The sequence below is a fragment of the Pelobates fuscus genome, chromosome 3, assembly GCF_036172605.1.
Source record: "Pelobates fuscus isolate aPelFus1 chromosome 3, aPelFus1.pri, whole genome shotgun sequence".
NCBI lineage: Eukaryota > Metazoa > Chordata > Amphibia > Anura > Pelobatidae > Pelobates > Pelobates fuscus.
Genome location: NC_086319.1, coordinates 55295409 through 55322101, shown reverse-complemented (window position 1 = coordinate 55322101; position 26693 = coordinate 55295409). Strand labels below are relative to the sequence as shown.

At 40.6% G+C, this 26693-nt stretch overlaps 1 protein-coding gene across 1 annotated transcript in view; it reads right to left on the bottom strand.

Moving 5' to 3' along the window:
- NTN4 (netrin 4) overlaps positions 1–26693 on the bottom strand; it is a 117084-nt gene that overhangs the window by 53261 nt on the left and 37130 nt on the right. The window contains exon 3 of the mRNA XM_063447086.1: positions 2625–2903. Within this exon, the coding sequence (XP_063303156.1) occupies positions 2625–2903 (279 nt within the window). The remainder of the gene's footprint in view (positions 1–2624; positions 2904–26693) is intronic.

The window sequence follows — 26693 nt, the reverse complement described above, 5'->3', positions numbered from 1 at the left end:
ACATTGCTCAGCCTACAGTGACAGGCTATAGACACCAGCATCACTACATTAAAGGGACACTATAGGCACCCAGACCACTTCAGCTCATTGAAGGGCTCTGGGTGCATATTCCTGGGAGCATATTACCTGGAAAGGTAATTATTGCAGTTTTTAATAAACTGCAATAATTATCTTTATGGGTTAACTCCACCTCTAGTGGCCGTCTACCATACAGCCACTAGAGGGAATTCCAGGTCACTAGGTGACTTTTGCTATGCATGAGGATGTCCAGCGTAACCTGAAACCCCATAGGAAAGCATTGTATAATGCTTTCCTATGGGGCTGTTCTAATGCTAGCGTGGGCATTGCCACGCATGCACATTATGTCTACTCCACAATCTGACGGCAGGGGAGGAGAGAAGGCGGACCCCCAAGCCAGTTACAAGGGACATTGGTTCTGGAATCAGGTAAGTGACAGAAAGGGTTTTTAACCCCTTCTGCACCATGGTGACGGGGTGGGAGGTGGGGGCATTATAGAGACACCAGAATCATTACATTAAACTGTAGTAGTTCTGGGAACTATAGTGTCCCTTTAACACATGCACTGACCAGCCACAACTTTAAAATGCAATGACAGGTGGAGTGCATGACATTAATTATATCATTACAATGGCACCTGTCAAAAGGTGAAATATATCAGGGAACAAGTGAACAGTCAGTTCTTGAATTTCATGGGCAAAAATGGCCAAATTAAAAGATGACATGGGCCAGATAGTGATGGCTAGATGACTGGGTCAGGGCATCTCAAAAAAAGCAACTCTTGTGGGGTGTTCCCAGTATGCAGTGGTTAGTACCCGAAAGTACTGCAAGGAAGGACAACCGGTGCTCTCTGATGCACCTGGGGAGCAAAGGCTAGCTTGTCTGGTCCGATCACACAGAAATGCTACTGTAACTCAAATTGCTGAAAAACCTTGGATCCTGGCATCCATGTGGATGTTACTTTGACATGTACCGCTTACCTAGAGATTGTTGCAGACCATGAACACCACATAGCAATTGTGTTCCCTGATGGCAGTGGCCTCTTTCAGTTGGATAATGTACCCTGCCACACTGACAAGAATTGTTCAGGAATGCTTTGAAGAACATTACAAAGTGTTCAAGGTGTTACCTTGGCCTCCTAATTCCCCATAACTCAATATTGCCAAACAGCTTATTGTCTTCCCATAATCTCTTTAAATATGCAAGCCCGTGACACTAGCGATACCAACTAGACATTCACAGATGACCCATAAGCTACGGACTCCACTGCTCCTTTATTGCAGAGGCCCACTCAGTTTGCACCAATTCGCAACACACTGGACATCTGAATAAACTCCTTGGGAACCTACAGCAATGAGAGTATCCCCCAATTCCTCATAAGATACAAGTCAATGTGCGTTTATTTTGGAGCCCACAGGTTCAATATGTATGTACATCCAGACATTTTCACACGTTGCTCAGGATTTGAGGGTAGTATTTGGACAGGCTTAAATCCTGAAGACACTTAGGTCCATTCAGAAGCTGAATGCCGAAATCTCTGATAAGTATTGTGAGCAATGTCTGGATTTTGCGATCTGAATGCCCCAGGATGGTAAAAGATTATTTTTGTTAATCAGGAGGACTGGGTGTATTAATATATTACTTAGTTAATAACACTGCAATTACATCTCTTACCCGTATTTATAAATTAATGAGCAGCTGTACAGATGTACGTAACAAAAGAGGCCACTTGGTGTGTGACAAAAAATATATATTTTTTTTTTTTTAAAGTGCATATTAAACACACATTATATATACACAGTTATTCTCACACACTAATGTATGGCAACATGATAGAACTTGTAATTTGACTTGTGATCCAAGGTTCTGCAGTGGGTTGAAAGAAGACTATGGCATTTTGTGTGACATCATTGGATCTGACATATAAATGTCAGCAGGTAAATTAGCCCGTGATTATAGATAGATACAATGAGTGACTACAACATCTCTCCCAGCTATGCTCCTGGCTTCAGATGGCTTTTCACTGTCACGCGAGAGCTCTAACTAGATTAACAGCAACTTAATAGCTACTTGTGAAACCATCACACAGTGAATTACCTCCTCCACCCAGACAAATGACTAGAGATAAGAGATTTGGGGGTAAGAGCTAATGTTATTTTATTACATAAAAGAATACCCATTCTCAACTTATCTCCTGGATTACTCGTCCTTGGTGACACCTTTTCCTAAATTTGGCCCAACAATAGCACAGTGCTTTGTGTTTTGTTTTCATTTTTTATTTGCATCATGTACCAGGCTGTCCTAGCACACTCAAAGCATACTATAGAAATGTGTTAAGCCCATGTGGGGTCATGTTTGTACAAGCCATAAGAGTGCATGCTCTTGCGTACCACTTATTTAAACAGATACCCCTGTAGCATTATGAAGCAATGAAATCACCTGAACAGGTAGGTGTGTTTTATACAGAATAATTTTCTTATTAATAAAAAAAAATTGAAAATTTATATCAAACTCATAATAAAAAAAAAACTCTTTAGCTTTTTCAAGGCGCCTTACGTGTTCCTTTAAATAGTTTAATGCAGTAATACACAAAACTGTGTACTCACCACCTGCACTTTGCTTGTTGTCCTTGCTTGTCGGACTCCTTCTATCGGGACACAGTGATCTGCATGTCCATTGCAGAAACAACTGCCCTTAACAATAAAATCATAGACTGCATAGTGGGCCATATACTGGGGTTTAATGTCTGGATCCTTGTTCTTGCAGGGACATATCTGTTGCTTCAACAACTGCACGCGAAGGTTAGTGATCATGAGTTGGTCTTGTGCTTCTTCGCTGTAAGGATCGTCAGAGGAATAAGGACTAGACATAGCTCGATAGATCACCTGCAGAAACAAGAACACAAATGCAGGTTAATTTAACAGGACAAACATGGTTAATAATTAAACATGTGCATAAATATAAAATTTATGTCTAGGAGCTTGCAAACGTTGAAATGCAAATATGAAACCAGTTTGTTCAAATATCATAGCAATGAGAATTGATGCAAAGTATAAAATGATTATTATTGCATAGTTTGTTAATGTACCAAGGGATAGTTAATGGTGTTAGGTTGGCAGCCTCTCTGGGTAATTCAGTTACACAATTCACACTTCGCAATACATATATATATATTTATAATGAATATCAAGTAAGGAAGCCTCTGATGAGATGAAATGTAAACGTTTTATTAAAGGAAGCAGATATTTTGCCAGTTATATTATCCCTCCCTTCCATATTATTAAACATTAATTATGTGTTCGGCTAGTTGAGGAGATTATAACTGCTGCTAACAGTACACATTGTTTTTAACGTGCTTCCTAGTTTTACATTCAGGATAGAAAATTAAGAACTTGTGAGTTTAAAAGAGCATTCTAAACTACTACAGCGCATTGCTATAAATCTATTGTTGCCACCCAAGATTGGACCAATTTGATAATAATGTGGAAGTGTAATTTCTGAAATACCAGAGCAAATACTTAGAAGTAAGCTGTGTGTGCTGGAATGTTCCCCATTGGAGCAAGTAGACATACAACTCTGGGTGGCAGCCATATACTCATAGCACTATAAGCACTGCAACGAGCTAGAATGGTTATTGTTATTGTCTTTGGCATTGAAAATAATGCTAAAAGATAACCTTCACTCATAAGCAGACCTCTAATCACATTTTCTGTCATTAATTCTTTTTTTTTTTAAATATATGTACTGAGCTAGACAATTGATATTTCCATGTACAGTAGAATTCTTAGGCCTCCACTTTCAGAGTGCTATGTTAATTATCGCTTCACTCAGTTTAACAGGTTTATCCCACCACCAGGTTTTTGTTTTTTTAAGGAAAGTATTTTATCTGAAAACAAGTATACACATAGGACAATGGGAGATAATTATATATTGTTTGGAACGGAAAAGGCAATAAAGATGATCATAAAAACTAACAACTGTGTGAAGGGATGTAACAAAGTTACAAAGCAGAAGGGGAAGGCATTTTGGTAACAGACCTCTGAATGAAGTAATTGCCTCCTGCCCTCCCATAGATAGAGGCATTTTCAACAAAATGCTGGCAATGACAGTAATAGACTGCATGGTTTCAAAAAGCCAGTAACAAACAACCATAGACTCACCATAAAGGCATTAAACTTGTACATTTTAAAATGTACAGACAAGGTCAACAACCAACACAACTCTCATTAGGCTGGCTTTGCATTATGAGAAGTAGAGTTTTTGAAGCATTACAGAGATTAGGATTGTCAGCAATAGACAAAACATGCCATTTACTTTTTCCTCAGTAGTCTACAATTCCACTTTTTATGCTCCGAATTCATATTTCCAGGTTAACTCATTAGGTGTATGTTACCCACAGTACCCCCAGTAGACAGAATTTGACTCTGGTGAATAGAACTCTGAGCCTGTAGTTTCCATGGAAACAGTTTATAAATGTTTGTAACTCTTGACAGCACAATACCAAATTTGATTTAGGGGGACATCTGGAAATAACACATAAACACAACGAGTTACTCCAATGTGACACAGGCACACCTGGCTGATGGGTACCATGTTGGTTAACCCCATTTATTCTGAAATAACTTGCCCCGGGGAAGTATTTAAGCAATGCAGTTTACACCCTTGCTTATGTTTTCAGATACCACCTGTGGCTGTGCTACGATGAGACAGCAATAATATATAGTAAACAGTTTAGCCTAATGTGTATTTTTATTTTCAAATCTTATGTTTTGTACTAAATGTTTACATTCAAACTTTAAATTCACTTCAGTTTGGAGTTTAGTGAATAATCCCCTATGTAATTATTTCTCTCTCTGTGTATATAATATATAAATACATTATATATAACACACACATTTATACACATCATTTAGTGTAATATGGAGATTGTAATAATCACTTTCAAATTATTATATATTTTAAAGAATATTTCTATATCCATCCATCTCTATATCTACACTGAACAAAATTAAAAAAACACTTGTTTTTGCCCCCATTTTTCATGAGCTGAACTCAAAGATCTAAGACTTTTGCTATGTACACAAAAGGCCTTTTTCTCTCAAATATTGTTCACAAATCTCCCTAAATCTGTGTTAGTGAGCACTTCTCCTTTGCCGAGATAATCCATCCACCTCACAGGTGTGGCATATCAAGATGCTGATTAGACAGCATGATTATTGTACAGGTGTGCTTTAGGCTGGCCACAATAAAAGGACACTCTAAAATGTGCAGTTTTACTGTATTGGTGAGGTCCGGATTGGGGGGGGGGGTCCAAAAAACAGTCAGAATCTGGTGTGGCCACCATTTGCCTCACTCAGTGCAACACATCTCCTTTGCATAGAGTTGATCAGGTTGTTGATTGTGGCCTGTGGAATGTTGGTCCACTCCTCTTCAATGGCTGTGCGAAGTTGCTGGATATTGGCAGGACCAGGAACACGTATATGTCGTATAAGTCTATCCAGTGCATCCCAAACATGCTCAATGGGTGATATGTCCGGTGAGTATGCTGGCCATACAAGAACTGGGATGTTTTTAACTTCTAGGAATTGTGTACAGATCCTTGCAACATGGGGGCGTGCATGATCATGCTGCAACATGAGGTGATGGTCGTGGGTGAATGGCACAACAATGGGCCTCAGGATCTCGTCACGGTATCTCTGTGCATTCAAAATGCCATCAATAAAATGCACCTGTGTTGGTTGTCCATAACATACGCCTGCCCATACAATAACCCCACTGCCACCATGGGCCACTCTATTCACAATGCTGACATTACCCACACAACGCCATACATGCTGTCTGCCATTTGCCCTGTACAGTGAAAACCGAGATTCATCCGTTAAGAGAACACCTCTCCAAAGTGCCAGATGCCACCAAATGTGAGCATTTGCCCACTCAAGTCGGTTATGCCGAATAACTGCAGTCAGTTCGAGACCCCAATGATGACAATGAGCATGCAGATGAGCTTCCCTGAGATAGTTTCTGACAGTTTGTGCAGAATTTCTTTGGTTATGCAAACCGATTGTTGCAGCAGCTGTCCAGGTGGCTGGTCTCAGACGATCTTGGAGATGAAGATGCTGGATGTGGAGGTCCTGGGCTGGTGTGGTTACACGTGGGCTGCGGTTGTGAGGCTAGTTGGATGTACTGCCAAATTATCTGAAACGCCTTTGGAGATGGCTTATGGTAGAGAAATGAACATTCAATTCACGGGCAACAGCTCTAGTGGACATTCCTGCAGTCAGCATGCCAATTGCACGCACAAAATGCGACATCTGTGGCATTGTGCTGTGTGATAAAACTGCACATTTTATAGTGGCTTTTTATTGTGGCCAGCCTAAGGCACACCTGTGCAATAATCATGCTGTCTAATCAGCATCTTGATATGCCACACCTGTGACGTGGATGGATTATCTCAGCAAAGGAGAAGTGCTACTAACAGATATTTAGACAGATTTGTTAACAATATTTGAGAGAAATAGGCGTTTTGTGTAATGGGGGCAAAAACAAAAGTGTTGCGTTTATAAATTTTTTCAGTGTATTTATTTATCTTTGTACACACACGCTAAGCGTTGCTTGGAGCAAAAGCAATGACAATTTGTAACTTCTCATTACAAGTGATGTGATTTTCTATTCATTATGTAATAACTGAATTTAATCGTTTATTTTGACTGAATAGCATTCACACTTTTCATTATCAGAGTCTTTTGAAGATAGTGGCTCAGCTTTCTCAAGGAACAGGTGGTTTTTGATTACCTAAGAATGCATGTCCCATTAACACATTTCCTAAACCTGCCCACCTCAATTTGCAGGCAAAGTATTGGAAACAAATACAAATGCATAGTTAATCGGCTAATATTTCAAATTATACCTCAGGCAGTGTTGCACTAATTCTTACATTTGTTCAATCTTTTTATTGATACATTTCTTCATAAATAAATGTTTCAGCAAGCAACATTCATTTTTTTAATTTCTATATTTAATATGGCATCTCTTAATAATAAACACTATTGAGAAAAAATGCTCCCTAGGTGATCTGTGTAAAATCAGTAAAAAGGTAAATAAACCCTCATAGGGACACTCCACACACCTAATGCACGGTAGCTTGCTGAAATGCTTTCTGTATGAAGAGAGTGTGCTTTTTTAATTTTACAAAAAGTGTAGATTTCAATAGAAATTGACACTTTTATAAATGAACCTTGTTACATCCCCAGAGCTATCAATCAGAAAACTGGTCTTGTTACTTCCTGGTTGTTTAGCTCAGAAGTATCCAGGATATCCACATTTTCCAAAGATTATAATGGGAATGCTAGAAAGTCAGCTGGAATCTCTGGGGTTTTACAGTTAACTACTTCAAGAGGCTTTTTTGTTTAGATTTATATGTATATTTTTCAATGATTATCCATTAAATATTTTACAAATAATGTGTCATCTAAAGCCTGTAGTGTCCCTTTAAACAGAAACCACGACCAAGAAGATTTGACTGAATTTTTATGAACCCTTGCTAGTTTGAGAACTGTTTTTCTCACCTAAGGCTTAATACGTTACAGTTATATTTTAATAACAGCAGGTGGCTTGCCTGACGCAAATAAAAATGCACATTGTTAGTATAACCTGGAGCCACAATTCTTATTGGTGTTAGGAATTACAGTTTTTTTTAGTTTTTTTTTTTATTAAGACATAGGTCATACTTGGTTAATACAGGACACATGGGAAAATGGAAGAAAAACTCAAAATGTGCGACATATATCCAGAGTCAAAACGTCTTCTAAGAATTCAATTGTTACAGAGAAATAACTGACACTATAATTCTGTGTAAGTTAGAACGTGTCTAGATCCCTTTATCTAGCCAGACAAGAAGGAATGGAATTCGGCATTGGAATGTTATGTACAGTTCAGATTTGTTTTCCTACCTTATCTGTACAGGTTCTCAGAAATGTTCACTTGCACTTAATTATAATGTAATCAGTTAAATTGATAAACCAGAAGGAAGGAAAACAAATTCTCACTTGGGATTATACACATATATATATATATATATATATATATATATATATATACATATATATACATACATACATACACATATATACACATACACACATACAAGCATGTAAAAAAAATATTTTTTTTATTTTTTATTATTTTTTTACAATTATTAAAACACCAACATTGTTTTTTTTTTAAATTCTTTATTTTTCGTGTTGCACATAGTTAACACAAACTCTTGCACTGGCCCAATAGCAAACACAAGATTGTCAAAATACATTTAAGAACAAATATAGGGCATAGTAGGTTACGGCACACATTTTTTTTTTTTTTAGCTATTTCACATGGTATTCAAACATGTCTAGGATATATAACAAAGCTTAAGACGTGGTTGATGTAGGTTACATAGACATGAGTGGGTATGTGAGTGTAATGCTTAAAACATGCTGATGCGTCTTGCGTGTATGCAATAAGCAGTTAATAAGCAAGTAGGTTGTTCGGCTAGCAGGTATGTCATTGAGAGATTATTTAGTAACAGGCTATCCGATCTGCTGCCTAGTAGGTGCTGTAATTGCTACTTATCACGACACAAAGATAGACAAAAAAAACATAAGAAAAGCATAGATGAAAACAATGATAAAAACAAGTGAATTACGCAGGCTAGCACGGTTAAGCATGTTTACAGTAGTAATTTAGGTGAGGCTTAGAGGCAACCCTCCTGAGGGAGCCAGACGCTTATGACCGAGCATATAAAATAATCAACTTATGTCTAAATGTTTAACCTATGCAGGTAAATAGCCTCAGTGTGTAAATGCTGAGCTGATATAGGTAGGTAAGCTTCACCAAATTGAACAAGCAAGTAACCACTGGAGCTGAGGGGGTTCCTACAGCATTAGATATCATTGTTAGGCATTACAGTGTGAGTTATCACAATATGGCTGCGGTGAATTTCAGAGCATGTTAGGTGGCAAGTGGTACTCGAGAGGCTGTTGCCCCCTGTTGAGTCTATGGGGTTGTGAGAGTCTCTGTGCTGGCATGTAGTGCTCCTTCCCCTGGCGGCCACAGATCTGGCGACCACAGGTACTCATCTTTGTGTGTTAGATCTCCCCTTGTCAGGCTCGGTGGTCCGGTGAGTCCAGCACTTGTCCTCTGTGTAGGTGTACATGTGAGTCCAGTTGGCTGTTACTCGCTTTCATCCCTCGCCTCCTGCTCTCGGCCCCACCAGGGGACATCCGTTATGGGCAGTAGGTGTTTCTCCAGACAGCGGCAGACCGTGATTTCAGCGGTTATATTTTGTTTGGGGCCCTCCGGCTTGGCAGATGATGTAACTGCGGCTCATAGAGACTCCCTGGTGTAGGAGTGGGTGGCACAGGGCTGTGATCCGCCGCCATCTTGCGAGGTGAGTCTTGCGGGTTCCGTGCGCTTCAATCCCCATGCGGCTCAAGCCTTCCTCAGTGGGGACCGGGATGACCCCCCCGGTAAAACACCAACATTGTTAAGTCTTTGTCACTTGCCATACTGTCTTATACCCCAGGTGTCCAGCTTTATACCAACAAATCAGCGCCCACAAGGGTGATCGAGGCAGGCAAAGTTATCTAAACTGCGAAAAATGCCAACAGAAATACCCTAAGCTTTTTGAGAAGGCAAATTGCTGAAGCCATGATGGCACATGCATCAACTTCAGGAAAAAAATGTATTAATCTAAAACTCATTGGGCTACTCAGACCATATAAAACTACCAAGAAAACTGAAAGAACCATTATAATGAACCACAGTGCTTATGGTTCTTAGGGGGCCCTTTAAAATGACAAATGTCAACGACACAAATTGTTTAAAAAATATTGCAAGTATGAATAGATGTTTAGCTTTTCCAAATCAAGAGCAGAATTCTACGAAAGTCAGTAGTTGTTGTTTTATTCCCGATGAACGGTTGATAAATTACACAGACGGCCTCTTCAATATTAATATAATGCCATGCATGTCCGTAAATATGTTTTGTGAATGTTTTGTAAATTCTTTATTTAGAATGAGGTTTTGTTGTTACTCAAGAAAGAACATCACTTGTTGAAGCGCAGCAAGTGTACAGGCATCAGGGGTCCGTCAGTACTTAGGGGCCTTCCTCTGGTCACCCCACAGGAGAGGGAGAGCAGTAAGGGCCTTGGAGAACGCAGCTCTGGATGAAGCATAGAATAGCTTGAGCTTCTGATACCCTTTACTGCAGTCACCCACTGCTAACTGTTATAGGAGACACCTAGCTGTTGGGGATCAGCTGCTGCTAGAAACAGCCTTCTACCTATGGTTGGCCACCGGAGATGCTACTATCCCGTTGGATAACCCCAGGACCTTATCTCAGAGTGCGCTCGTAACATTTACCACCTCAGCCAAGAAAGAAGCAGGCAGTAACCAAGAGTACTAGTTTGTCATCTTTACCTTCTACTTGGGACTGAACCTAGATCGGAGGGCTGCTAAACCCCACGCACCCAACTCATCCCCATTTCATTTATACTGAATCATCCTGTGACTTAATCACAATCAACCCACCTCACCTTAGCACCCACTTGTTTACACCCCCCTTGCTGCCCACACCTAATCCCCCACTCATATACACCCAGTAACCCACACCTAATCCCACACTCATATACACCCAGTAACCCACACCTAATCCCCCACTCATATACACCCAGTAACCCACACCTAATCCCCCACTCATATACACCCAGTAACCCACACCTAATCCCCCACTCATATACACCCAGTAACCCACACCTAATCCCCCACTCATATACACCCAGTAACCCACACCTAATCCCACACTCATATACACCCAGTAACCCACACCTAATCCCACACTCATATACACCCAGTAACCCACACCTAATCCCCCACTCATATACACCCAGTAACCCACACCTAATCCCACACTTATATACACCCAGTAACCCACACCTAATCCCACACTCATATACACCCAGTAACCCACACCTAATCCCCCACTCATATACACCCAGTAACCCACACCTAATCCCCCACTCATATACACCCAGTAACCCACACCTAATCCCCCACTCATATACACCCAGTAACCCACACCTAATCCCACACTCATATACACCCAGTAACCCACACCTAATCCCACACTCATATACACCCAGTAACCCACACCTAATCCCACACTCATATACACCCAGTAACCCACACCTAATCCCACACTCATATACACCCAGTAACCCACACCTAATCCCCCACTCATATACACCCAGTAACCCACACCTAATCCCACACTCATATACACCCAGTAACCCACACCTAATCCAACACTCATATACACCCAGTAACCCACACCTAATCCCCCACTCATATACACCCAGTAACCCACACCTAATCCCCCACTCATATACACCCAGTAACCCACACCTAATCCCACACTCATATACACCCAGTAACCCACACCTAATCCCACACTCATATACACCCAGTAACCCACACCTAATCCCACACTCATATACACCCAGTAACCCACACCTAATCCCCCACTCATATACACCTAGTAACCCACACCTAATCCCCACTCATATACACCCAGTAACCCACACCTAATCCCCCACTCATATACACCCAGTAACCCACACCTAATCCCACACTCATATACACCTAGTAACCCACACCTAATCCCACACTCATATACACCCAGTAACCCACACCTAATCCCCCACTCATATACACCCAGTAACCCACACCTAATCCCCCACTCATATACACCCAGTAACCCACACCTAATCCCCCACTCATATACACCCAGTAACCCACACCTAATCCCCCACTCATATACACCCAGTAACCCACACCTAATCCCACACTCATATACACCCAGTAACCCACACCTAATCCCACACTCATATACACCCAGTAACCCACACCTAATCCCCCACTCATATACACCTAGTAACCCACACCTAATCCCCCACTCATATACACCTAGTAACCCACACCTAATCCCCCACTCATATACACCTAGTAACCCACACCTAATCCCCCACTCATATACACCCAGTAACCCACACCTAATCCCCCACTCATATACACCCAGTAACCCACACCTAATCCCACACTCATATACACCCAGTAACCCACACCTAATCCCCCACTCATATACACCCAGTAACCCACACCTAATCCCCCACTCATATACACCTAGTAACCCACACCTAATCCCCCACTCATATACACCCAGTAACCCACACCTAATCCCCCACTCATATACACCTAGCAACCCACACCTAATCCCCCTCTCATATACACCCAGTAACCCACACCTAATCCCCCACTCATATACACCTAGTAACCCACACCTAATCCCCCACTCATATACACCCAGTAACCCACACCTAATCCCCCACTCATATACACCTAGCAACCCACACCTAATCCCCCTCTCATATACACCCAGTAACTCACACCTAATCCCCCACTCATATACACCCAGTAACCCACACCTAATCCCCCACCCAAACTTCCACCCGTCACTTACCCCCACATAACCCACATTTATTTACACTCACCTCCGATCATCACATATGCCCACCCACTCATTTACACCCACAATGACATATACAGGGCGAGGCAAAACATTTTTTATTGCAGCGATGGTAATTCCATGACTGTTACTTCTTCAAATCCACACTTTATTACAAATGGGCCCTTAAAGCAGCGCATAATAAAGATGGGGCCGTAAAGCAGTGCATAATAATGTATGAAAGTGGTTTGTTTGTAAACAATAAATTACAGAGAATTTTAAAAAGATTTTATGTAAAACTAGCCAAGATAAGAAATCAGTAGAGCACTATAATTATACCCGTTTCTGGGCATGAAAATACAAAATTTGTTTTTAAAATGTCACACAATTCATGATTAGGTATTATAACCCACTGGATGGGACTGTGGAAGCCCATTGCAGGTTAACAATGTTTTTGGTCAGCAATGAAAGTCATTCACTTCCAGGCCCCTGTCCATGGTTCTGAGAATGCTGGCAAAACATGCAATACAAACACCACATATCAGGGGTGGTCAAATGGTATATATCCAGCTGGAATTGCAACTCCCATGATGCAAAGCATGGCATACCTTTGGTCACCCCTGCTATAGAGAAGTAAAACGGAATCCAGATTAAGAGTGAAATTAGTAAGATTACATTGCCTGGTAAAACTGGTCTTTGCTGCCATCAGTATTAAAATGCTTATGGTTTGTAAGAATATTTAAAATAATCATCCTGAACTTCTTTAAAATTTACAAGACACCCAACTAAGAAAGACATTAAAGTCGCCGTTCACTTCCCTGGAATATACACCAAGGTGGGGGAGGGGGAGGGAATCATTCGTAATTTACATCAACGTTTTTTTAATTCCATTCTCAGGTTTTTTTTGTAATGCACATTCAAGTTTTATTAATTGACAATACAACCAGTTCAGGCACAATCTTAAAAAAAAATAAAACTCAAAAAACGTAGTATGTTGTTTGTATCTCAAGGACCTCATGCATATACTTACATTCAGCAAAACTGTCTACTGAATAACATCAGTCATTATTGTCCAACTTAACGGTACTCATTTATCGAGCTCGGAAGAATTGATAGAAGGCTGAATTAGTTAAAGGTTGAAAGAAAACAGGGCTCTAATGGTGTCAACATCCTTGCTCCTTGCCTGCTGATCTCCTAATGCAACAGTGGAGTTTCACATCAGCCCATCCAACTAGGGCCACAGTGATAGGCTGCTCCACTGGGGAGGAGTTAGTTAATTGAGTTAAAAGAATTTGACACCAATTTTGGGATGACGTCCAAAAGCCATTTGCACCATAAGCACTACAAATGAACTGATAGGTATAATGGTTTGTTAGTCAGAGAGGATAGGACATTTAAGTATAGAGGTAGCGGCACGTTTTAGTCTATACTGTAGTGGCAGTTTAATTAATTAATTAACATTGATTCACAATCTTTCCTGTTGGTTTTCGGCACCATTATACAGATCCAAGTGTAGAGGGAGGCTTACAATGCCAAACCACATTGTATTGCCACGTAGCTCTAACTGAATTACCAGATGCACTTCCAATAAAATGTTACACATCCAACGAGATAATAAATTAAAGATGTCATTATTTTATGTTACATAGAAACATAGAAACATAGAATGTGACGGCAGATAAGAACCATTCGTCCCATCTAGTCTGCCCAATTTTCTAAATACTTTCATTAGTCCCTGGCCTTATCTTATAGTTAGGATAGCCTTATGCCTATCCCACGCATGCTTAAACTTCTTTACTGTGTTAACCTCTACCACTTCAGCTGGAAGGCTATTCCATGCATCCACTACCCTCTCAGTAAAGTAATACTTCCTGATATTATTTTTAAACCTTTGTCCCTCTAATTTAAGACTATGTCCTCTTGTTGTGGTAGTTTTTCTTCTTTTAAATCTAGTCTCCTCCTTTACTGTGTTGATTCCCTTTATGTATTTAAATGTTTCTATCATATCCCCCCTGTCTCGTCTTTCCTCCAAGCTATACATGTTAAGATCCTTTAACCTTTCCTGGTAAGTTTTATCCTGCAATCCATGAACCAGTTTAGTAGCCCTTCTCTGAACTCTCTCTAAGGGTTCTTTATTTCCAATTTACAGATTGATATGTAGTTTTATTGATAAATGGTTTCAGATATGGAACAAAAATGCTATAATCTTTCCTAATGAGAAAATTGTTGTCACAAACTACTCTACTATAGAAAAAAAGTAATATACACAAAAATATCTAGTCTACACAAAGTCCTCGGGTGAAGATCACACATTATTATCTCTTCAGCAAAAAGGCAAAATAGGCTTACGGGTTTACTCACTAAAGAGTCAAGTGTTCAATAGCAGTAAAGTGCTCAGGAGACAAATCTTGCAGGATCCTACGCAGACACTATTTTGCATGTTTGTGTATGTGTGAGAATATAAATTTAATGTGGCATGTGTTCGTTTTATCCCAACATGCACTAAACTGGAAGAAGAGATCAGGGTAGCAAAGATTCTATAAATAAATATCCCTACAGCTTTCTCCACAACCGATATCACCAGGTGGCAGGGAGTTAAATGTTAGCGACAGCTCCACCTTTATCACAATTATATTATGATTGTAGCCGATTTATTATTTTTAGATCGGACAGCCATGAATATTGTTTTATTTTCATTTTGTGGCTTGTGCTTTTCTCTATTGGATTCAAGTTTCTATATCATGATCTAACTGCCAGGGGCGTATTAGCCGCAAGTCAAACAAGGCATTTGCCTTGGGCGGCATTTTCCAGGGGGCGGCAAAAAAAGCCGCCCCCAAATGCCCAAGGCAAATGTCTTGTTAGCCTTGCGGCTAACAGACATGCCGGCGGGCTGCTGGGCGATCGGGCGGCACTGCCTGGCGGGCGGGCGGCCGGCGAGGGAGCACTTCCCCTGAGCTGTCTGCTCAGCTCCCTCGCCAGCCGCAGAGTGAGGCTGGGAGGCGGAGCCGGAATATGACGTCATATTCCGGCTCCCAGCCTCACTCTGCGGCTGGCGAGGGAGCTGAGCAGACAGCTCAGGGGAAGTGCCGGCCGGCCGGCCGCCCGCCAGGCAGTGCCGCCCGATCGCCCAGCAGCCACTGGACCACCAGGGAGGAAGAGACACCCCCCTCCCCAGCATTCCCAAAGGTAAGGAGGCTGGGGGGGGTTGGGGAGGGGGGTTTAATAAAAAAAAATGTGTTAAAAATAAATTTAAAAAAAATGTGTTAATGTGGGTGGGTGAGTGTGTGTCTGTGTCTGTTAGTGTGTGTCTGTGTCTGTTAGTGTGTGTGTCTGTTAGTGCGTGTCTGTGTCTGTTAGTGTGTGTGTCAGTGTTTGTGTCGGTTAGTGTGTGTGTGTCTGTTAGTGTTTGTGTCTGTTAGTGTGTGTGTGTGTGTGTGTGTCTGTTAGTGTGTGTCAGTGTGTGTGTCTGTTAGTGTTTGTGTCTGTGTGTGTGTCAGTGTGTGTGTGTGTCTGTTAGTGTGTGTGTGTGTGTGTGTGTGTCTGTGTCTGTTAGTGTGTGTGTGTCTGTTAGTGTGTGACTGTGTGTGTCTGTTAGTGTGTGTTTGCCTGTGAGTGTGTGTGTATGTCAGTGAGTGTGTGTGTCTGCAAGTGAGGGAGTGTGTGTCTGTTAGTGAGTGTGTTTGTGTGTATTTAGAATGCGGGGCGGGGGGAAAGGTTGGGTGGGGGTGGCGCCTGAGTTTTGTCCTGCCTTGGGCAGCACAAAACCAGGATACACCACTGCTAACTGCATACCTTCCAATTATCAGAGGTACTATAGCAGGATTGGCTGGTGGACAGGCTTGGAATATTGGTGCCAAAGGGCAGGACAGTTCAGAAGAGGAGCAAGCACCCTAATAAATTGGGCACTCACTCAAAAATGGACTGTTTGAGTATATCTGAAGGCAGTCTATGATCAGAGCCCTAAAACGATGCAGCACTCATAGTACAATCACTAAGGACATTCCTTGGCTATCCTCATATGTATGACATCAGGGAACATATCCAGGATTTCAGGGCACAGTTGGTACAATAAGGAACGGACGATGCAATAGATTGCTTTGTCTTGTCTGGGTAAACTTTTGTCATTTTTTTGGATGATGTAAAGAACTCGCTTGATATTCATTTAACACCTGTATCAGGGCAGTTATTTATGTGTTGGTGTTGGGGAAGGCTGCCATATTGGACCATGACCATTTTATGACAACTTGTTATCAAACTGATATAGTAAAAAAAAATTGCTTTGAGATTAGAACATTAATTTAGACTGAAGCTCACGCAGTCTGCTTGTCATGTTGAATTACTGCAAGTAGGATATTAATCATTTGGTATAAGCTTGCCTTTTCAATTTTAGGTGTTACAGTTCAGTTAATATCATCCTGTTTGCCAAGTAATTCGCTTACATGTGAAAGTATTCCTGGTAGAACAATCATTTTTTACAAATCACAACAGGGCAATGCTGATTAATAAATCAAAAACAAATGGTTTAGTCCGATTACGCAAGTATAAAAGATAACAACAGAAATCGTCAAATACTTATTTTTGCACAACTATATAAAGTGGAATCTTTATTATAGAAAGTGTGACAAGCCAACATAAAAAAAATGATATATTGATAACAGTATGGAGTGGGGTTACAGAAGAGAGTTGAGGGAGTTTGCAGGCAAAAAATAAATAATTCATATTAATAGCAATATTAAATTATTTAACTAGGGAGAGTAAAGTCTGCCTTCACCAGGTTTCCAAGATGGAATAAGGTCTTTGTGCCATTACTCAACTAAGCTGCTAGAAATCAAATCTGGAGTTACAGAAAGTATAACGATATTGCAGTTGGAGCTCTAACCACCGAACTATCTCACTGGTTTTGTCAGAGTCAACGAAAATAAGATATGAGGGGGGGAAATAAATATATGATTGAAATATTAAAATGCATGGTTTACGAATGGGTAGATGGATAGTTGGTGAAATAATAACAACATAGAAGAAAAGAGAGCGAAGGGAACCTGCGTAATTTTTTTTACTTTCCGCTCGCAATCATAAAATCCTGTTTCTTTAGAGAGACAGCGACCTTGGAAAACTATTAAAGAATTGTTACATTGTTCACCAGTAACAACTGACAAGCTTTCATCATCATATGCTAAACTGTCAGTGAAAGAAAACAGCCTGATAACTTGCAATTTGACAGTCCGTTGATTTTAAAAACTTGGCAAATGCTTTCATCTTGCCAACACTTCTGTCCCTAATGGCCAAGCAAGTGATAAATTAAATTATAACAGTGCATTTAGCATGTGGCTCTAATTAAACTATTTTATTGATTCATTACTCATCGCACTTAAATACAAATTATTTGCACAATAACTTAGTCACATTTTCCTTCTCTGTTTTTTGTTACACCCACACACTACCTCATATTTTTACAAATCAAACAGGGCTGCTACGTTTTGTCCTCTGGACAGTATCGTGGCTTTAAAAATGTAAAACCCAGCTATTCAAATCTGTTTAGTCTAGCGCAGTGATTGTATGACATTTAGTGGCCATCACATCGACTGCAATTAAGTACTAGTTTCCAGTATTATCAAGAAGTTGTTCTCAATTTCTTGTACTTAAAACGCTTATTTCTACATGTAAACAATAGATGGTGCAGGTTGCGTATGAGCAAGCCGTCACTCACACAACCTTTTGTCGAGCTGAAATGTTTACACATGCCAGTCTATAATAAAATATATACAATAGTTTAACACTTTAAAAACAACCAAACGCTGCGCTTTGGTGTCCCCTGGGAACTGGAGATGTCTAAAGGTTCTCCTATAATTCCGCAGACATTATTATCACTATCAGTCAGACAAAATCACGTTTTCATAATGTTGATAATGTAGAATTGCACTAGAACTCCCTTGAGAGCTGTTCTGGAGTTGTTTAAAGGGGTGGAAAATAAAATGTTTAAAGGACTCTGATGAGGTTGGGAGCTCCGAGATAGGGAGAAGATGCTTAGACCAAAGGTTGTACATTTGATAAAAGAAATGGTGGTGACAGGAGACTTTGAGAGAAGACAGGCCCAAGCACACACAGGAAGGATACAATTAGAGAGAGGTTAAATCTAACATATCATGAAGGACCATTACATATAGGAAATGAATGTTGAACACATGTGTAAAGCATTCAAATTTTATTTTTTTTATCTGATATGTGTTATTATAGTCTGCTACATGGTGTGGCGTAACTGTAGCACTCTGAAGAATGTATTATTTTCTTAAGAGGTTCTATTAAATTCGATGATTCATTCTAACCACAACTCCCCCCGTGCAATCTTTAAAAGCTCCATCAAAAACCTCATCTCTCTTAAGAGACTTACTAATCATTCCATAATAACCACACTTCTGCTTTTACTCTCCTACAAACCCAACTTGTGTATGATGCCTTACCTCTCCCTTTTAGTTTGAACGTTTGCAGACCGTGTGGTCAAAGTCAGCTGTGTGGTTTATTTTTTAGCCAATACACAGATATTGAAATAACGGGAAAAACATGTAATATAAACACATATATGTATATAAACTGGCAGGTTGACGAGTTTCCCCTTTGGAAGAAGGTCCACACAATAGGCCTAGTATATTCAAAATCAACTGAATATACTTATCACAAATAGAGTAATGTTTAAACATGTTTCTGGTGCAAGAATAACAATAAAAAGGTCTTCAGAAACATTCCAGACGCTTTACAACAAAATACTCCAAATGAAACCAGTCCTGGCCAACACACATTCAATCCATAGACCACCCATAGAATAGAATGATTAGACTTATGGTGGATTTTTTTCTTGGAAACATTGTGCTGAAGATACCTTATATAGCCAATGGCCACAGGTGATATTTCAAGGCAGTTGCCAAATGCTCCATTAAATTAAAGTCTAGGCCGGTGCTGTATGTGTGTGTGTGTGTGTGTGCAATTTGGCAGTGCATTGCTAGACATATGGTATAATAAGTATAATGTAATGAGATTGTCTACATGTCTGTACATGTTTGCATACATTTGAGCTCACTGGGCTAATGCATTGTCAGTAGAATCTGTTCAACCCTTGGATCGCCGTTTCAAATGACTCAGCCGTTCATCCTTCCGAAGTAGATAAATTGAGTACCATTAAATTGGGTAATGGTAACAACCCCTGTATGTTGGGCTAAGGTAACATCCCCAGGGCGTACTTGAAAACCAGAGTAATCTGAATGTACCTTTCCTGGATAAATACTTTGTTAATATTATTATTTGCCTCATAAAATATCCGAATTATTTGCTAAAATGGAGATTGTTGAAAACGGATGCTTTTATGCCAAGCGAGTCTAACTGAAAATGTGCAATTCCCTGATTAATTCACAATAATCCCAAGTTTAGTGAAAAAAATCTGATAATAAATAAGAGCACAATAAAACAAACATAGAAGCATGTAAAATAAATGAATATGTGGTGTACATGAATTATAAGTCGGATTCATTAACTGTGACAAAACGTCATCCCACACAACTGCACAGGAAATAGTGTATTTTTAAAAAGCTCAAATAAATCACACTCTTTTCTTTACCACTTGACTATTTGAAGGTTTACTATAAAGAGTTACAGGACTATGATCTGCAACAGTTTCCCTTTGTTTAATGGAATCTATGTCTGCATGGCAAGGTGAGGATGCAGGTTATAAACAAAGTAAATTTTTCTATAACAAAGTAATATATTTTACATTTATTTAAATTAAAGGGAAATGAAATGGGATATTTATGTTTGGAAAAAAACTTTTTATAAACAGCATAAAGCAGTCTGTGTTCTTTAATAATGACAACTCAGGCTCTAGAACTGTGTCAGAGCTGCAAGTTCTTTCTGCATCTGCCACATGTGTGATTCTTATAGATCAGGCCCATTTTATACATTTCCCAGTATGAAACAAATAAAATGTTAAAAGGGGCTCTAAAGCGTCAAGAACACAAACATGTATTCCTGACACCAGGGCCGGACTGGGAAAATTTGGCCTGGGCATTTTTCAACCACAGCGGCCCCCTGAGAAAGGAGCGGGGCCAGAGAGGGTGTGTTTTGTCATCACTAATGACAAGCACGCCCACTCTCAAAGTGAGCATGTTGGTTCAATGTGCAGAGCCCCGCTGAAGAGCTCTAGCATGAGAAATAGGCCCTGTATTTGTTCTGCACAGCGCAAGCGAATTTAATAACGAGCTTGCGCTGTGTTTGCTTTTAACTTGTCTCTGGTGTCTCCATAAGTGGGATACCAGAGGACAAAAGGGCCAGAAAAGCGTATGGTGCATACGTTTGGAGCCTGCTTGTGGGATTGCATGTGTGTAGAGTGAACAGATTGTGGTGTGGTATTGTGTAATAGGTCAATTTCATTTGTGTTTGTGGTGCAATATGTGTGGCTAGGGGCTGCAGAGAGTGTGTGTATGGGGGCATAGTGTGTGCATACTGGATGTAGCGAGTGTGTGCATACTGGATGTAGTGTGTGTGTGTGTGTGTATAGGTGACATAGTGTGTGTAGAGGTTGTAGAGAGTGTGTGTTTAGAGAATGTTGTATGTGTTTGCTGACAAGGAATGTAGTGTGTGCATAGGGGATCCAGAGTTTGTATTTCAGAAATGTATTGTGTGTAGGTGGTGCAGTGTGTGTAGGGGATCTTGTGTGTAAAGAACCCAGAGTGTGTATAGGAGATTGTGTGTGTGCGTGTGCGTGCGTGTGTGTGTGTGTGTGTGTGTGTGTGTGTGTGTGTGTATATATAGAGGATTCAGAGTGTATATAGGGATCTAGTGTGTGTAGAGTAAATGATCCAAAGCTGGGTAAGGGATCTAGCGTGTATCTGGAGCGTAATGTGTGTTCTGATACAGTGTGAGGGGTGCTGTAGTGTATATATAGTGCTGTAGTGTTTAGTATAATATATTTTAAAGTGGTTATGGTGCTAGGGTCCTATCTAAATAGGCTTTTGTTTGACAAATTTGTCAGACTGATAGAATAGTAATTTAAAGGGTCGCTTGGAGCTCTACTTTACAGCCATACAATCAAAGATCTAGGAGTTACACTTCTTGGCTCTCAGCAGGTATAGAGTGCTCACATGCAGGGCCTGAGACACTGCCTTCGGAAAGGGGGTGTTTGTAAGGCCAAAGGCTGACCCTGTCTCTGATGGATGTGCAAGCACAAATCATAAAAAAGACAGACATAGTCTGTTAGACTTGCAAGTGATCTCTCCCAGTTAGCAGTGCCTGCAAATCCATTTCATATCAGTGCTGCACATAAACTCATTTAGTGTACGAGTTTGTATGCAATTCTAAAAGAGAAAAATAGAGCACTATGACTGACAGGGCTTGGATGCAACTCTACAAACTCCACTTTTAAGGCCTCTTTTGTCAATCTAACAAGTGTGTTGGGGCAAATGTGGGCAACGGGTAAAGCTTACCCAAAGTTTACCCACAATCCATCTGTCAACGCTGTCAACAGAATTCCACAGAAGGGCAAATTGAGGAGAACTAAATGGAGGCACCCATGTATTAAGATTCAGCACAATGGAAAAATTAGAAAAAAAATATTTAAAAAAAGGCAAGTGTCAATGGGGGGAGAGTAAGCATTTAGATTCAAAGGACAAAGGGCATGAGCTAAAGAAAACTGAAAGAAAAACAAACCATGACAGAGCCGCTTTACAAAAATGAATGTAAACCATGTGCTTTACTCATTGCAGTATTTAGCAGGTCTGCAGTTCGATACATGTTTTACACACATGCATACACAAGCAGCTATGTACTCCTGAGATAAGCAATCTTTGGAACACCAACAAAAACAAACGTTATATCCACCCTCCCTTGTTATCTTTAGCCTGGGAGGGGGGGCCGTACTGCTGCCATTCCTGGTGGTGCTAGTGGTGAGTGAACTCTAGCCTGCGGGCTAGAGTTTACTCTCGTGAGATCTGAGCGGCAATGGTAACCACGGCAATGCTCCAACCTCGCAAGAGAAACCTGGCGGAGCTGTTGGCTAGAGCTCCCCGGGTCCAATGGCCAGTCCGGGCCTGCCTGACACTACAGTGGTAAAACCACTGTTTGTGGTCTGCCCCCCCTTACCTCTGGAAGTTTGATTTACTCACCTTTTTCCAGCACCATCTGGGGCTCCTAGAGTCTGGCCATGCCCCAGACTGCCTCCTTGGCTGACATAATCAGAATTGATCATCTCAGCTTTCCCATAGGAAAACATTGCATGGGCTGACATCATCAATTCTGATTATCTCACCCAAGAAGGCGCGGGCAGAGCCAGACGCCACACTAGCTAATCAGCATCTCCTCGTAGAAAGTTTAGTGTCTCAATGCAGAGTGTGGAGACAGTGAACATCAAGGCTGCACACTGTGCAGCACTGCCCCAGGAAGCACCTTTAGCAGCCATCTAAGGAGTGGCCAGTGGATGTGTTTCTAGGCTGTAATGTAAACACTGCCTTTTCTCTGAAAAGAGGAGTTCATTCATTTCCCATAAAGCTCTGTCCAATAGAGACTTATGAAATGTGTCCTTTATCTCCAACAGCAGTTCCATTCCTCACAGCATTTTACAAATTGCTGTAGGTCTAAGCCATGCAATAATGCAAAGTTGTGATGGTGCTTACAGTGACCTTAGAGTTTGGCCCATGATTGGCAGGGCTGCTCAAGAACAACGTGTTACAATGTTGCAACTAATTTTACAAATATACATTGTACTGTCAGGCACAATTGGTCAAGGCATTTAGTCTTACTATTGTTATGAACTATATAATGTAAATGACTTCCTATGTGTTGCATGGCATACAGGACCACAGGATATAGTTAAGCCACATGCCAATTCTCACATAAGCAGAGCGCTGTATATGTGTAAAAGGCAGTGTTTAAAACTCATATTTGACTATTCTCTGTTAACCCCTATGCGCGTGTACAATATTTCTGTTCGACAAGCAGGTGCACTATGTACATACTCAAGCTTGTTTGAATTGTTATTTAAACACCTGGAAACGTTACTCTCACCAATGACACTTTTTACACATACAGACACCCAATGTTTTTTTGTTTCCTTTAGTTAATCCACAATACAATCAGAATACAAGACACTTTGCCTGCAAGAATACAGGTACAGTGGATAGCTTTCATTTTTTTTATTAGGGTTATTGTCATCTAGTTTAGATTTTACTGCACCTGAATAAACAGGGGTGGGGAGTCATGCATTAACACCTGTATTAGCTTTCTATTTATATGTATTCAAATTCGTTTTATGACGTCCATATTCTGGACTTTATTCCAAAATAGAATGTCACAAAAGTCACTGTGTGGATTCACTATTGCAAATGGTACATCGGCTGTTTAGAAATACCCTGCTGTGGTAGTAAGTAAACACCTCAGATGGTGTGGCTTACTTAACCTGAGAGTGTTGTTTTAATTTTCACTTTGTAATATGTAGACGGAGTGCAGAAATTATTTAACGTAAAGCTGTCCGTGATATCAGACTTACTTCTTGTTTTTGTTTATGTTTTTTTATTTGTTTGATTGGCCAATCAAGTTGTATTGTTCTATTTAATAGTGGTAGCTACTGCATCGATCACATTTTGAGAATGGGTTACCTCTAAGTGCCTATCGAATTGGGAGTGCTTCTGACAGTGTCACCTGCAATGTATTTTTGTTCTTTTAGCATTGTTGTGCGAATACTGGATGTTGAATAAATAGTTTTGGATGTTTTTGCCCCACTGATACAGAAATGTCACTTCTGTTATTTGAGTGTTGGTGTGGCAGTATCTGGGCATGGGTTGGCAGAGAGTATAATCACTTGGGTGGGCCTGTGAACCAAAAGTTCTTCATAAAGACAGAGTCAGAAGACTATCTTGGCAAAGGTGATGATACCCGCCATACAGGAGTAGGCAGAGGTGTCAGTACCTCCCTGGAGGAAGAAGTAGGCACTGGGGTGATGGCTCTCTGTCCATTGGGTAGTAGGCAAGACCTTACTCTGAAGAATCATGGTGGTGGTCCTTGGTGCTAGAGTAGGGACTGACAACATTGTAGGACAAGCCTGAATTCCATGCAGGGGACCTGTCACCCCATTACAGTCTAGTTATACTTTTGCTTCAAACTGAGCAGGAACACACACTGTGGATCCCAGTGGCAGCTATTAGTGTCACACAGTCTAGGGAGCATGTGAAGGTCTCTCAGTCCACTGGATTGTATCTTTGTATATGGGAATTGAATGTGCCTCAATGTCTTTCTTTCCTCATGTTTCAACCAGATCCATCATTAAGGAACTATAATAAAAACATCAAAAGTTAATGACATGCCAAGTTATGGACACCTCATGGATGTCTTGGCATATCGACCACCTCAGAAGCCCATATTGCAGATATTAAAGTACAGATGGAAGACAAATGTCTGAAATGGAAACACCAAGTCAGAGAGATAAAATGGAATTATCAGAAATCTTACAGAACACCATTAGGTTCACCATCTACCACATATGATATCTCAAGACTAAAGTGTTTATAACTGGGAATTCAAAGTCCGTTCAAAATTTAATTAGCATTTTAGCTCAAAAACAGTCAAAATAAATAACCTTTGAGATTTTAGTTTTTCCAATTCAGCTATTTTATCCTGAAATTCTGTTACTATTTATGTAAATCATTGAATACCTTTACTATGTACAAGGCACTGTCAAAACGCAAAAGGCATGCTACCCAATATTTCAAATGGGCAAAAAGGGACACTATAATTTTCGAGGGTTAGTGAGGGTGTTTTGAGAAATTTTAGGTGACTTACTAATAATATATTAAACTAAACTGTGGCTTAGAACAATGTATCGAATTACACATTTATAGTAGTTTAAATACACATTACTGTGAATATTATTGCTGTGGAGCTCTGCTACACACTCAGACATACCAGCAATATGGAGCTCCTAGAAAAGAGGAACATTAGGGCACAAAAGAGGGACAGAGGGATTTGGGTCCAAAATACCGACTGTCCTTGCTAAATAGGAATGCTAAAGGAAAGGATTCATCGTTCATAATATTACACAGAAATGAAGACTCCCTCCCCAGATTGTGTCCACTTTTTTCAGTGCTTTAGAAGCAAAACAAGCAGGTTTATTAGTAGTTTCATTATATAGGCTTGCATGCTTTCATTTCAGGCAAATTCCTGTAAATAGATCCTGCTAATCTGCTGTGTTGGATAACCGCAAGGTTAATCACTGAACTCTTTATTGTGATATACTGAAATCTAAATGGCAAAATGTAGCCAAAAATACTGGATTAGGAGACATTCTGTAATTTGGCTATAGTCGCAGCTTGGAAATCTGAGCCTAAATGCTGCCTCTCAGATTTCAATATGGAGCTTAGTGGAAACACGCCTAGGAGAATGCACCTGTCAGTGATCCGCATTGTCCAGTATAAAGTCAGGTGTGAATGTCAGTTGCAGGGTAACACCCACCGAACAAAACAAATAAATGTTACAAAGAGAGTTTATAGCACAAAGGACACACAAATAGACCTTGTAGGATGATTGAGGACAAAGCTGGATAGAAGTTCAGGATCAGGGTGTGAGAAGAATTATTTATTTGGCTACAAAATCAGTAACAATACTTGTCGTGGATAATCATGGATGAGATTCCAGCTGAAAACATGGCTTTAGGACATGGGCAATTATAGCATGGAACAGGACATTACAGCACATCTACCAAATACAGAGCAGGATTTACACCATGAGTGCCTGTAGGCACAGAATTCTCAAATTACCCCCCAACCAAACCAGAACGCTCGGTTTATTCTGAGGGGGCGGGGCCATGCAAAATCGCTGATTGAGGGGGTGGGGCTATGCACCAATCTCTATGTTCAGTCTGAGGGGCGGGGCCATGCACAGATCACAGTTTGAGGGGGTGGAGCCGTGCACAGATCGCTGTGTTCAGTCTGAGGGGTGGGGCAATGCAAGAACATGGTTTAGTCTGAGGGGAAGTGGCCATGCATAGATCACTATGTTCAGTCTGAGGGGGCGGGGCCATGAACAGATCACAGTTTGTCTGAGGGGGCGGGGCCATGCACAGATCACAGTTTGTCGGAGGGGGCGGGGCTATGCATAGAACACTATG